Source organism: Gallinula chloropus (assembly GCF_964237585.1).
Source record: "Gallinula chloropus genome assembly, chromosome: 11".
Taxonomy (NCBI): Eukaryota; Metazoa; Chordata; class Aves; order Gruiformes; family Rallidae; genus Gallinula; species Gallinula chloropus.
Window position 1 is genome coordinate 8099515 of NC_140096.1, and position 14427 is coordinate 8113941.

At 37.7% G+C, this 14427-nt stretch overlaps 1 protein-coding gene across 1 annotated transcript in view; it reads right to left on the bottom strand.

The window, feature by feature from the left end:
- Positions 1–12271: 12271 nt before the first annotated feature.
- Positions 12272–14427, bottom strand: part of LRCH2 (leucine rich repeats and calponin homology domain containing 2) — a gene marked incomplete at both ends in the record, with an annotated part of 41869 nt that continues 39713 nt past the window's right edge. Inside the window, 3 exons of the mRNA XM_084268958.1 lie at positions 12272–12391; positions 13397–13474; positions 13739–13876. Coding sequence (XP_084125084.1) covers positions 12272–12391; positions 13397–13474; positions 13739–13876 — 336 coding nt within the window. The remainder of the gene's footprint in view (positions 12392–13396; positions 13475–13738; positions 13877–14427) is intronic.

Here is a 14427-nt window from a genome sequence, read left to right on the forward strand (position 1 = left end):
ATCCAGGCCTAAGGTTGGTGTCCCTGCCTGTGGCAGAGGGTTGGAGCTCTATGATCCTTGGGGTCCCTTCCAACCCAGACCATTCTATGATTCTAACCAAATGAAATTACATCCTAATCTTGGAGCACATGAACCCTGAAAGAATCAAGTACTTTTTTTTTACTGATTCAATGAAATGTAAGAATGCTGAGCAGATTGATGTAGATGTAGCTTAAGAGAAAATTAATATAACTAATATAAGAATTTTCATGTTTTATGAATAGATTTGTTTTGGATTTTAGCAGAGTTTGGCTGTAACTGTGTGAGCTGTTTTGTGAGAAAGCTACAAAATTTATCCATAACAGCAGAACAGCCTTGAAGATAAAGACAGTGAAGATAGGGGGGTCATAAATCATGAGACCAACAACCAATTAAGAGACAGAGTGTATCTTGTTTTCAGCTAAAAGGGGTTCCTAACTAGTTTGTGCAGGAATGTGTTTTTGAGCTCAGGAATGTGTTTTGGTAACTATGGAGAAAAACTTAAAGAGCATATGCTGAGAGAGAGGAAGACATCTGGCCTTCATCCCTGAAGACCACCCAAAGACCCCCTGAGTGTCACAGTCATGCTCTGAAGAGTTAATGTAAATGACTTCCTGGGAATAATTTGCATAACCCTGCCTTTTCTTAGAAATTATAATAAATATGTATAGTAATCTGTATAAATATGAGAAATTTGGCTTTAATCAGGGCACACACTTGGAGGAGCGATCCCCTGTGTGCCCAGCACTGCAGTGAAGGATACCTGCTTCCTAGTCACCAAGGCTAGTGAGTTTTGATCCCAGCTTTTTGAGGCATCACCACACACACTGAGGTCTGCTAATTCATACAAACAGAACTCTTAAACTTCCAATGAAAGAACATTCATGCAAGTCATCGAAGAGCACGTGTCAGACTCAGCCTGCATGACAAGGCTGTTTCTGAGTCACTACCAGAAGTTAAAAGCTGGCAAAGAGAGTTCTGATGAACACAAATACTGTTCTGAACACCAGATATGACTTGATAACACCACATACAGGCAATCCTACAGTAAGAGATAAACAGGCACACGTGGGACAGCTCACAGATGGGCAAGAGTTGAGTAACAAATGATACTTGATTCATTGGGGTGGTCCAAGACTAATAGTCCTATCTTTGTACCTCTCTTCTTTTGCAATCCTTAGTTTGCAGAGACAGGAGAAAGGAAACTGACAATTGCCTTGCCATTTCACCAGAAAGAATATAATCATCTTTTAATTGATATTCCTGGGAAATAGAAGTTTACGTTGCTTGAGCCAAAAATCACAAAATTATCACTGTTGGCAGAAGTATCTGTTTCATCATTGTATAAATGTCTTGCTGGAGAAGGAACAGAATGAACTTACCATTTCAGTACACAGCAGAATATGCAAGCTAGACACATCCCCCACTGATTAGTGGAGAATAACCTCAACATAAACATTATTTGTGAGCTCATTCAATACCACCAACCCATTTCTAATGATACTGCTGAGTTCTCAGACATAAATCTCCTAGCTTTTGCTTGAGTTTCTGAGGTGCTGGAGAGTACATGGAGCGATGTTTTGACTTATTTTTTAGATGTTTTGTTATTTTTCAGAACTTGATGCACTTAGCAGCTTATTCTAGGAAGCACAGTGCTTTGCTGTGCTTTACTTTTTTCTTCTTCTACCTCTGATTACCAGAGAACAGTCAAGAGCAAGTGGCTGGAATGAACAGTACCTCTTCAGCTCATGAATTCACACTTATATGGAACAGAATATCCTTATTTACATAAATTACATTTACACCTAAGATACCAGTATTTCTCACTCAAGCTGCAAAAGGATTAAAAAAAATCAGTAACCTCAGAGAAGAAAACCAATCTGTAAATACATTAGGAGAAAAATCAACAAAGCTCTCTGAAACACTGAAGAGCAGGAATTGTAACAAAGCTCCTCTGACAGTCTTATGGAAGATTAAAATAGTATATGCCATTGGGTTGTGACAAGATAATTTAATAGGGCAAAAAAGGAAGATGATAATGAAAGTAATCACAACATACACAGAACAAGAACAGCAGCAGTTTCTCACTACCTGAAATTGATGCTCAACAAGACCCCAAGCTGCACTGGCTCCTGGCACACTCCTCAGTTATACAGAGAGCACAAAATTTTATGGTATAGAATATACCTTTGGCCGGTTTGGGCCGCCTGTCCTGGCTATGTCCCCTCCCAGCTTCCTGGGTGTTCCCTGCCTTCCCAGTAGCAGTATGGTAAGAGAAGCTGAAAAGTCCCTGACTGCTTGGCAACAACTAAAACATCGGTGTGTTATCAACAGTGTTCTCATCCTACATCCCAAACACAGCCCTGCACCAGCTGCTAGGAAGGAAATGAACTCTGTTCCTGCCAAAATCAGGACAGCAAGTGGGATGGAGCTATCAAGATGAAGATGCAGAAAGTGCTGGTCTCCTGCAATCCATACCAACAGATTTCATAATGGTGTTACAGGGTGGTGGCAACAATATGTAGCCCCACAGATTCATTCTTACCTGTGAACTTCCTCCCACAGATACAGTAGTAGAGACGACTCTTTATCATAGACATTGCAACAGATCCAGGTATATAAGCAGAGGCCCAGCAGGATCAGCCAAGACAGAACACAATTTTCTCTGAGTAAATTACATGTCATTTCTCCAACCTGTGATTAGCAATGTAGAGATCACACACCCCCTGCATCTATCTGTACATATACATGAAAAGCTGTATGAATTCTAGTAATAAAGCCACAGTTATAATACTCCAAAGATAGATGTTTATTAAGTAGCTGAAAAATACAAGTATTCCACTAAATTTGTCACATTTAAATATTAGCTAAAAAAAACCCCACAGAAGTTCCACATACAGTCTAGTTGTTCCACTTCCCCACTATAATAAAAACTATGAGAAGATGATACGAAGTCAAACCTTTAACAATCACCTGTGGCCTTCAGAAAAGCTAACATGTTCTAATTCTTCTTATATTGCCCTCACTAGTTAGTAGCTACAAGCTATTGTGCCAAGTTACACATCATTCAGTTCTGATGGCGATGTGTTATAGCTGTGAAAACTAGGTATTCATATTGTAATCTACTCTTTGGCTATATAACCAGAGTATTATTAGCATGAGATTTCCATTATTAATGATGCTTAACTAATTAAAACCACAAATAATTACATATACATTTTGCAAGTAGATTTACTCTGCTTGTTGCAACATTAAACTTCAAACCTGAAAAAGAAATATCCTTGAAAGGGCTCATTTGAGTGATATTTGTAGCCAGAGTAACCACTTAATTGTTTGAACACAGAACCAGAAAGAGAAGAATTCTGTGAAGCCATGGTTAGAGATGCATTTTTAGGCTTTTAACTTTCATAGTTTCCACAAACCAAGAGTATCAGAACAGCAGCACTAGCCTGCGGCACTGTAGTTACATCCATCACTGGTGCAAACAAATCTTAGGGGAAAGTTAAAAGGGTAAGACTCATCACAGCAATGCATCTTAGCCAAAGGAAACCAGCAGCTAAAGACAGTGAGATGCACAGCTGGTCTAAGCAGGACACTGCAGAGAGTGTAAAGGCAGACACAGGGGAAGGACACACATCGCAGGTATGACAGACTATGGAGGGAGACACAGATTTGAAGCCTAAACAGAAAGGTTCTCTTTAGCAGTAGTTCACCATCCCTGATGAGCTACTCCTGAATTTGTGATTACAAAGAGGACACACTGCAACAAAGATGTGCAATGTGAATTCAGTGCTATCAGTACTAATGTCCCACTGGAATCACTGCAGCCTGCCAGCAGCAGACATCCCCACAGAGGCAGGCATTGCAACCTCTCCCTACTTTGTTTCTACCTGGAGCCTGCCATTCCCAAAACTTTAAACCCCTCAGGACTCGTGTCTGAGGCACATTATCAGCCAGTATCTAAAGCAACACGTTTGTCTGTGGCACGCTGACCAAGTGCACCAAGCTCAAAATAAAAGAAATTACACTTCAAAACATCATGAACTTTACATTTCTGTCAATAAATCTCACGTGGAAATCACATAATGTTTAATTACTTACTTTTTTTTTTGCTTACACCACTTTCCTTGTGGAATGGTGACCTCCCCCATGAAGATGGCTAAGGACAAAGAATCTCACAGTTCACAGAGTCCAGCTTGGAACAGAGGCCTCTGCACACGATATAATTCCCCCTGTAGCACCAAAGGGCCTTTTTGTAAGAGTTATTTTCTTTGAAAATAGAAACTGAACAGACTTTCAGGACATTTCAACCACAAGCCCCTCATTGGTAGTTGCAAACAGAAGTTCCAACTGTTTAGATGCATTTGTCAAAGGTGACATGCAGTGTCTTTGCAGTGGTGTTCCTCTGTTTCTGCTTTACAGTCCCACATTACGCTCCATCGGGAAACAAGGACAGCTGGGTGTGTGCAGGTACAGAAGGAAAAGTCTCACAGGGAAAAACATCTCTCAAAAAGAGTCTTTTACTTTAATTATTCATATCTAATAATAAAAGTGTCCACATCTTTAAATAAACAGGAAGAAATTAAGGTAAAAGCAATTTCACCATATATAATTCTATTTTAACCTACATTTGGATAGCCTAACTACAGCCCCAAAACCTGGCAGTTCCATTCCCCTAATGCCAGATCTAGTGCTGTTCCAAACACCTAAGCTCTAAGACATCGGGCAGTTTCCACATTGTGTAAGACAGGAAGGTGGAGCACATATAAAGACCCTGCTACAAGTGAAGGCCGCTTTATCTTCATGTACTGTCACCACTAACGTCTCCGCTGGGTGAAACCAAAGTTCTAACGTACTATAAAAGTGCCCTGTATTTCCCTGGAATGAGTTAATGTTTCTGTTTGTCACTATAAAACCTATTTCCTGATATGTAATGAGGCAGCTCACTCGTCTATCAAAACGGCAACGCAGACATCTGAAAGAACACACAACAAATTCTCATTATTTACTAAGAATATATAAAAACTGAAGTGAAATCAAATTGACTACATAAAAGTTATGAAACAGTTTGTATTTTATACACAGAGTATGTACACTGGTTTTGGAAATGTGGGTTTTATCCATGCAAATTCAATACAAAAAAGTATTTACAAAAAAAATAACAATAGGAACATTTTCCAAAAGAAACATTTAAGTTGGAAGCTCCAGCAATAATGAAAGTCCTGAAAAAAGACTTTAATAGACTATTGTACAAGTAGACAATCTTCAGAGGTGTGGAAGATGCACTTTACAAGAACATGAAATGCAAAATTAATTAAAATGCACTATCAAAGATGCTGCAAGTATATACACAATTTAAACATCTACTTTTTTTTAAGTGATCACTCTCCAACTGTGCCTCAGAACTGCTTCTCTCACGTCCTGCACACATTTACATATCGCTTGGTTACGTCGCGCTTCGAGCTTTACAATCCAAGTTACAAAATGAACTAACTGAATACCAGCCAAATGATCATTATAAAGCAACCACATTTTCCTTATTCTACACATCACATCAAAGTATCCACATTATTCCCAACAAAACCCACTGAACCACCCTTTTGCAATGCCTGTGTGTGTCCCCCTTGGGAATGAATCAGAGCCTTGCATTACCTGCTGGTGCAAGAGCCATGAGCCATTGCAGCCAGGAGCACCCCGTTGCAGCAAGGCCCCGTGTGACACATCAGCTCGGTAAACACAACTGCACCAAGACTGGCATGTGAAGAGCCCCGTCTTGCACACGCTCCTGAAAGCACATTAACACTGAACAATGGGAGTTCCCCTGCCAGGAATGGCATGGCCAAATCCTAAACAAACACAGCAACTCTGGAAAGACTTCACTGCCTCACTTGTATTTAAAAGGGGAAAGAAAACAGAAAAGCTTTTGCAATATTCTCAATGTCATAATTTGTCTTCATAAAACTACTGTGGGAAAAAGTTGAGTTTGCCTTATTTCACACAATTTTGAAAGAGGTGAAGCACTCATTAGTGCTAAGAATTTATTTGAAGTTACCAACTTCATGTTGTAGCTCACTTACAAAACTATTGAGGGAAATTCTGATTTCAATAAAGTCCCAGAATTGTATTATTTAGGTTGGAATCACTGCGTCCAAGCATAAACCTAACACTGCCAAAATGGAAAATTTCCCAAAGCAATTACATTTTCTGTCAGTTTGATCTATTATTCTCCTTTAATATTTGCCAAGAGACTAAAATAGACATGCAAAGCCCTTTTGGTCTTGCTTGTTTTAAGATTAGGATTCTAAAATGTGTATGAAAAGACCACATTAAAAATTCTTCTTTAAAAAATGTAGATAAGGTAGATGATAGCTATAAAATATTTGAACTAAAAGTGATTATGACATTTTAATAACAACACGTACTCCTTCCATAGAAACAGGTAGCTTACAGCAACTTTGCCTCTCGTTAAAATAAAAAGTTGTTAAAAAATGAGGGAACAAATACTGCAATACAAGAATACCTTGTCAAAATTGTACTAGGTAAAATACTTAAATACAAATAAAGCAAAGCAGCATTTTATTATACAAGAAACACAGGAGCCCAAACTGCACCTGTGCAGTGGCAAGTTTAAACAAAAATTCAGTTGATCACATGTTGTCTGTTTTAACAGTCAAGGTCAGCAGAAATTTTCTTCATAGGAAGAAAATAATTTACCTTCATATTTACTTTACCAAGATCTGTGCCATAAAGTTCCTTGTTAAAAAATAGTTTGCCTTCCCCTCCATTTGTAAACGAACGATGTATAGCCCACAGTGTGCTGGGTATGGCACAAGAACCAGTATTGCTGTGTAGATTCACTCACGTGGGAGGATAAGTGGCATGTTAAGAGTCATGGTGCAATTTTCAATTACTTAAGTACTGTATTTCCTACAGTAAGCTTCTTCTGTCTTAACATCATCATCTTTTGCTGGTGGAAGCTAAATATTGGTAAACATTACTTATCTGTTACTCTCAACTAATCGCTTTCCTTAGTGTTTATATTCAGCTTGCAAATGTGTATTTAAAGAGAATTCTGCAGCCTATGCAGGAGGCAGCAGCACGAAGCAAGGCCATGTTTCCTTCAGAAGTTGCACCATGCAGGTCGTTACCAGGCCAGAGGACAGTGCAAGCAGCTCCAGCCAGGTACCCGACCCAGGGTCTGGAACAGGCAACATTCTCTGTGCAATCAGCAATGCTGTCTGCAGCAGTGGGACAGAGCCATCCAAAACAGACAGCCTTTGGGGAACCAGAGATGCCAAATTTCTTGTTATCGTAACCTCTATAGAAATCTCCTCCTCCCTCAGCATGAAGGACCTACAAAACATCTATTTCCTTCTCAACAATGAAAAGCCTCTAGATTTTTAAAATGAGTGAACACGAAAACAACTTAGAGTACCCACTCCTTAAACAATCTATACTTTTGCCTTTCCCATTCCTGGTCTGAATGACTTTTTAATTCCAAAGTGTCACCTGTAAACAGGAAATGTTTCACCAGTTTTGTGTGTGTTGGGGTGGTGTTTTGTTTACTTGCTTTTGTTTTTTGAGTAGAAGTCATTTAATTGATAAACCTCTTGAAAAAATAGAAATTTGATTTGCCAAAGCAAAAATCATCTGCAGAAAGTGCTGAAAACTTCCACAAGCTGCTTTCCATTGAAATCAGTGGAATTATCATGCTTTCCCTCTGCACTACTGATTCTGAAACAAACTGGCAGACTGCAGCTGCATTAGACACAACAGCGACCTGTCATACAAGCATTTAACACAAAGAAAACACAATAGACCTTTGTCTTTCTCTTCAGTACAGAGAAGACACATGGAAAGTAGTTCCAAGGAAGAAAGATGATTTCTCATTTTTTGTTTTGATTTGCCTAGAGATTTATGTCAAAATCTGAGAAGACTACCACTAAAAAAATATTTGAAATAATGTTTCTAGTGCAGTAAATAACTGATGCTAGTCCTCACCTGCAGTTTTCTTGAGGTGACACCTTCCCATGAGATGAAAGGCGTGCTTCAAAGTAAGTTTTGCTACAGTATTAATACTTCCTATGACGTATCAGAGATTTCCTATGAAACAAATGAATGCGAGTGATACTTAGTAGTTTCCTTTTACTTGTCAGAGATTGCTATTTTTACTCAAGAATTTGACAGTAAATTCATTGTTTAAAGATAGTGGCAAAGTAAAAGGCTTTGCTAGTGTCGAACAAGTTTAAGCCATATTTGCTATGGTCTCCAGCTGAGGTGCTCCATGAAACAAAGGTGAAATCTTTACTGAAGTCAAGAAGAAAACTTGCACTGACTTCAGTAAAGCTTGGATTTTACCCAGAAATTCTTATGATTGTCATAGTTATTGTTTCAAAGGTTTTCCTCCATATTTTATGATAATTTTAGTTCTTGGCTGTATTTTGGAAGGCCTGCAGGCACACAGGTATATGTGCTTTTCTGTATCCCCAGCAGTGCCCCAGCCAGCACAATGGATCAGCAGTGTTACATCATGGATGTGAAGCGTTTCTGGGACAGCGTGGGAAGTCACTACACTCAACAACAACTATTTCAATGCCACTGCTTTAAGATCTCACAATATCTGGGCTATTATTGCTTAAGTGAAAGATCATTCATGTGCAACATACTGCATCCAATGACATTAAAACCCGAAAAGACAGACAAGGCCAGAAGCTCTGTCAGTATGCTGATTCGCTCTAATTGATAGTTAGTAATTGATACTCCACATTAATTGGAGTTAGTAACTGATACTCTAATTGATACTCCACATTAGTGCAGTAACTTTGTGCAGCACTCACAATAACTAAAGTCTAGTTAACTCTTAAATTAATTAGAAAAGCTAAAGCTTTTAATGTTGGCTTTTCTTCATATCCAAAGTACAAACTAAGCAGTTACAACAGGAATCAAGCAGGCCCCTGTTTTAACCATCCTACCAGCTGTACCAAGTACTACAGAAGGAATCACAGAATCACCTGGATTGCAAGAGACCTTCAAGATCATTGAGTCCAAACACAGCCTAACCCTGTCTAGTCTACCTGTAGACCATGTCCTCAAGCACAACATCTATACACCTTTTAAATACCCCTACATATGATGACATTGCATCCTAAAAAAACCCAGGAAAAGGCTATCTCAAACTAACTAAATGTTGGTAGCAGGGATTCTGGAATCAAAGTAGTTCACCAATGCCACTGAAGCAATTTCTTTGGAAAAAAGAGGTAAAGAGGAAGGAGGCAAGTGGCATGCTGTTATGAATTATGTGAAATCACTACATCTGTGAACAAACAAAAATAACTAAGATGATGCTAGGAATCAAAGGGGAAAGGGCCAGAGTAGGCAAATCCTTGTACAGGGAAGGCAGCAACCACTTCCACAGGTTATAAAATTAAAACAAAATTTTAAACCTTTTTAAGGATCTTTTTTACAGTTGCTCCTAATCCCAATGGGAGCAGCCAATTTTAACAAGGATTTAGCAGCTAAAGATAGATGAGAAAAATTAATCCAGGCACAGTGGTCCTTTTCCCAGATTGCTCCCTTGGAAGTCTTTATCTCTGCAATGCTTAAAAAGGAAGTCCTGGAAGAATCATAATTATCACTCCCCCATAAACATGAAGAAGGCCATAATAATTTCCAGTGAATGAAAAAGCAAAACTGCTTTGAGCCAGTTTGTGGAAAGAGCTCCAGAGTACTAGGAATAAAAGGTTTTAGTAGTTTTCAACTCTAGAGATACAGTTTAAAATGAGTGTATTAATTCTATATCCAGTTGTCAATTTAGTTAGGAAATAAGCTAAGCTTTAAGAAAGAAAAAGTGGTGAGCATCTAGCATGTTACATCAAGGGAATTCTTAATGTTGACTCTGTGATACACATTTATAAATTTAGTTCTAGTAGGGAAAAAAGTTACCTTTAGATCAGAAAACATATTTAAATGACAAGGAAATAGTAGTGTAGATCAGTTTAAGCCAGATAACTGAAAGTGATAATTTACAGTAAGCAATTTTATAGCTACTGTACTGAAATAGAACCTTGTTATTCTCAAATACCAACGCAAGGAATTGAAAGACAGACTTACTCTATTTGAATGGCTGTGTTCTTACAATGTAGCAGACAAGCATTTTGATTAATAAATTATATTACTTTTTTAGTCTTAGCATGACTTTTGACATACTGTCTTTAATGAGAAATAGAGATTGAAGTTTTAAAATTATTATTATTATGTGAACAATTTAAACACTGGAGAAATCTGAAATACCGTATTTAAAAGGCCATAGCAATTCAGTTTCCTTAAATAAGTATTTATGTAGCCTAAGATTTATATCTAGGACTTGGCAAATTAAGTTTTACACCTGCCTCTGAACTGCATTTTATGAAAACACTATTAAATAGCGATTTTTAACTATTACACACGAATCAGCTTGTTTCAATGGGTTTTACAAGAACGTGTCTTTAAAAAATCTTGTAATCAGGAAAAGATTATATTTCCTGTTAGCTACTAATTTTAAGGACTCCAGTAAATGAAGTAAGGAGTGATACCACTCCCCCTCATGCTTCTGTGAATTATATTACATGTGGTCTCAATCAATTGGAAAGAACAGAATCAGATCTTGTTACACGCTTGGCAAACATCCTTCAATCAAAATTAACTCAGCCTGACATAGAAAAATCTGTGACAGTCAGAACTTCTTTTTTTAAATGAGCTATCTATTCATGAAGAACAAACTAATGCAAACAGATTTATTACTAACATTATTTGCAACTTTTTTGGAGAAGAACTCAACTGTGTATGGTTTCCAATGTTCTCAAAACAGTGAGAATCTGTGCAGAAGCAAACAAATACATAAACTCTGCTGAACACTTTTTTTTGAAGTTTCAAAAAACCACCACAGTGGGAATTTTTCTTTCACATTTATCCAGAAAAGTCTAATGTCTCAGCACAGTGACACCTGTACAAACTGATTCATGTGCTATGCCACCCTTGTGTAAGTTACACAATAAATCTCAAACACTAAAAACAAACACTAACATTTCTCAACTAAGTTATGGATACACCTGTTGTAAAAACATAATGTGAGATCAGGAGCAATATTACATGAAATCCTGAAAGTCACAGCGTAAACCTGAGATTTTGGCAGTTTTATCAAAATGTCCTAAATGACTCTGTATGCATCACTAGTCCTCATGTCTTTACTCACCGTGCATGTTTGTTTGTCCCAAACAAAGAAAAGTAGACAACTTTTTGTCCAACAATACATTAACCCAAAAGTGATTAGGTATTATCAAATTAAATATCATAAATAAAAAGTATTTACAGTATCTTCTAATTATTAAACAACAAAATAACCAATTAAATTGTGCAACAAACTCATAACACCCAACATCAAAAGTGTGAAGTACTATTTAAATCTTCACGTACTGATTTTACAAAAAACTATTAAAATATTAAAAAATTTCCATTTTATCTATTTTAAACAAAGAAATTGCAAAAATGTTTAAGACTATTAGGAGTTATCAATTACACAGGCACTTCACATGTAAACAATCTACAGTACAACTGAAAAAAAATATTTGGCACCAACCTAGAAGACTGGAAAAAAAACCTCAATGAAATGTGTCCTTTTCCCATTTTATACTGTTTGGTGTGTAATCATCATACACTCAGACTAAATACTGGCAATGTTAGAAGTGTGTAAATACAATCAGGAGTGCAAAAAATAAAGAATGAGAATATTAAAGGTTCTGAGAGAGTGAAAGTGGATTAACAAGTGATCAGTCGCTCGCATAATCATCGTCATACCATCGTTAGGGTTTTTCTTCCTTACCTTTAGATCAAATGATTGACTTTTTTTATAAAAAGATTGAGGGTGGGTTTGGTTTGTATTTCAAAATAATTCAAACAACATTTTCAATGTAGGAAAAGAAATCCAGCATTTAACTGTAACACTGAGATACTAAATGGCAGCTTTTAACTTAACTGGAAAGAGAACCTGATGCTACCACAATCTCTTTGTGCATCCAATTACAAAAAATAATAATTACGTTCTTATAACTGTCAGCTGACTCCAAGGCTTTCACATACAACTCCAAAGTAAGGCTCTCTACAGCATCTGGACAGAACTAGTTTTTGATGGCTTGGATGTTCCCATATAAGAAGAGGAACTGCCTCAGAGCAATCCAAATCAAGAGATCAAGTGGTAAGTCGTCCAGTTTCCAAGATGTCACATGGAAGAAAGCTGAGATACTTTCAGTGTAGGCAATTCAAGCAGAGCCTGAACTGTGAGGCCAACCTTCACCAGACCCCTTTCCTCCAGAATGTGATGAGGCAAGCAAAGTCTCTCCTACAAAATAGAGCAATATGTGTATCAAACTTCATTTATTTTTTTCCAAGGTAGGTAACAGACATTCCTTACAAAGTCACACATCTTCTGATGTCACAAAAGACTGCTAATTTCATAAAGCCAAAGACTGTTTCTTTTCATGAGCAGAGCAAGAAAAACAAGCTGATAGGCACTGCTGGCTCAGTAGCCTAGCTGCCCCTTCCCTTGTTTTGTACACTTCTTATCAATTCTTCCCCTGTGAAAACCTGGACATGCTGATACACCAGGTCCTCAATCATGAGCCATTCCACAAGAAAGTTCTCTCTGTTTCAAAATTCAGCACAAGATGGACACTTTTCCCAACTGCTAGCTGGCACTACATGTAATTCAGGAGGTAAATCTAGGCACCTCTTACTTAGAACGGTCTGTGGCTCAAAGCTAAATAGAAACTTTGCCAAAGCATTAACCCAGGCTTCCAAATCAATGAAGTCATCTTCCACGAAAAAGGGTTGAGGGAAGTTTTGCCTCCTGTAATGTGCAGGAAATTATTTGATTTTCAGGGGGTTTTTTTCCTCCTCATACAGAGAAGTAAGAGGATCAACTTAGGCAAAAGAAGCATGAACAATGGGCTAAAACTATAGTTGTGCTAAAAGACAGCTAATCAGTTAGGCTACATATTTCTGTAATTGCAAGATTTTTTCCTGGGTAGACAGGGAAATTCATGCCAGTGACTTGCTGAACTCACAGCTTTCAAAATATTCCAACTTCATCTTCTAGTATCAGTTCTTTTGCTTGGATTTTACAAAGAGATCAGTATTATTTTTACTATAAGGAACTGACTAGAAACCCAAAGTGGCATCCTCAAGTTCATGTCACAGGCCAGAAATAAGACTTTAAGAGTTATAATTATGGTTGCTTGTTGAATTAAGCCCCCCAACCTTCCCTCACACACACACACACACACACTTCAGCACTGGCTGACATGTTCTGTGGTTATTAATAAAGTCAATAAAGCAATTAGTATACCTGTGGCACTCCCAATTTTTTACAAGCATCAAGGAAGTTTTCAACATTTCTTCGGCACTTTGCCATACTGAGTTTAGGCTGTAAAGACAAGATGTTAAGATTTTTATCATGCATGTTTCTCATCATGTATATTTCTGATGCAAATTCAGTAATAGGTGCTAAAACAAACCCCAATTTTTATGAAGACTGAGTATAAGAAAACAGTTCTTAAACCAAACTTTTGAGCAACTTTAAGGCTTCTTGCAGAAAAATTAATATCGTAAACAAGATTCACGATGTTTTAGTATTGAACTTCAAAAGCTGGTTTCCATGTAAGATGCAACAAGGTGAGAAATGACTTACCACTGCTGGCGATGGTACATGAATGCTGGCAACAGACCGTGGCCTTATGTGGTTGGCTAAATGGCAAAGGACAACTCCATCCATCAACGCTGCTCCGATGTCGTCTGGTAAAATGACTTTTAACCGGGACTCAAGATTCTATTAGAAAAAGCCCGTAAGTTACTTTCAGCATGAGTTGAATTTTCATTTTAAGTCCAAGATATTTAAAAGCATTCAGTTCAAAAGGGACGTTTTCATACTAAAGTAAATGGAGTCAACTCACACTTTAAAGTACAAAGATCCTTTTCTCTCTCATTAACCCTTCTCTTTGCTTGGTTTTTGGGTTTTTTTTTTTTCATGACATAACTACATACATTGAGAATGACATTGTGCCAGCAACTACCATGATACACAGGTCTCAGAGCCATGTGATGAAATAACAGGAAAGCACAGAATTTAAGGACAGCAATGTTAGGCAGTGAAGAAAGGGCAGGCATGAAGCACCCACAATTATGTTGGAAAACAGAGAATAGAATCCTGGAATATTTTTTCCCATCCCAGCAACAAGCATTTATTGGTCAGGAAGTGAATCAGACAAGATAAAACAGCCTTCATAGAAGTCACATCCCAAATTAACATTGCCCTTGAAAGCACAGCTGCTACAGTTTACGGTAGCTGTAACTGTTATGTATCTTGAGAACAGAACTATA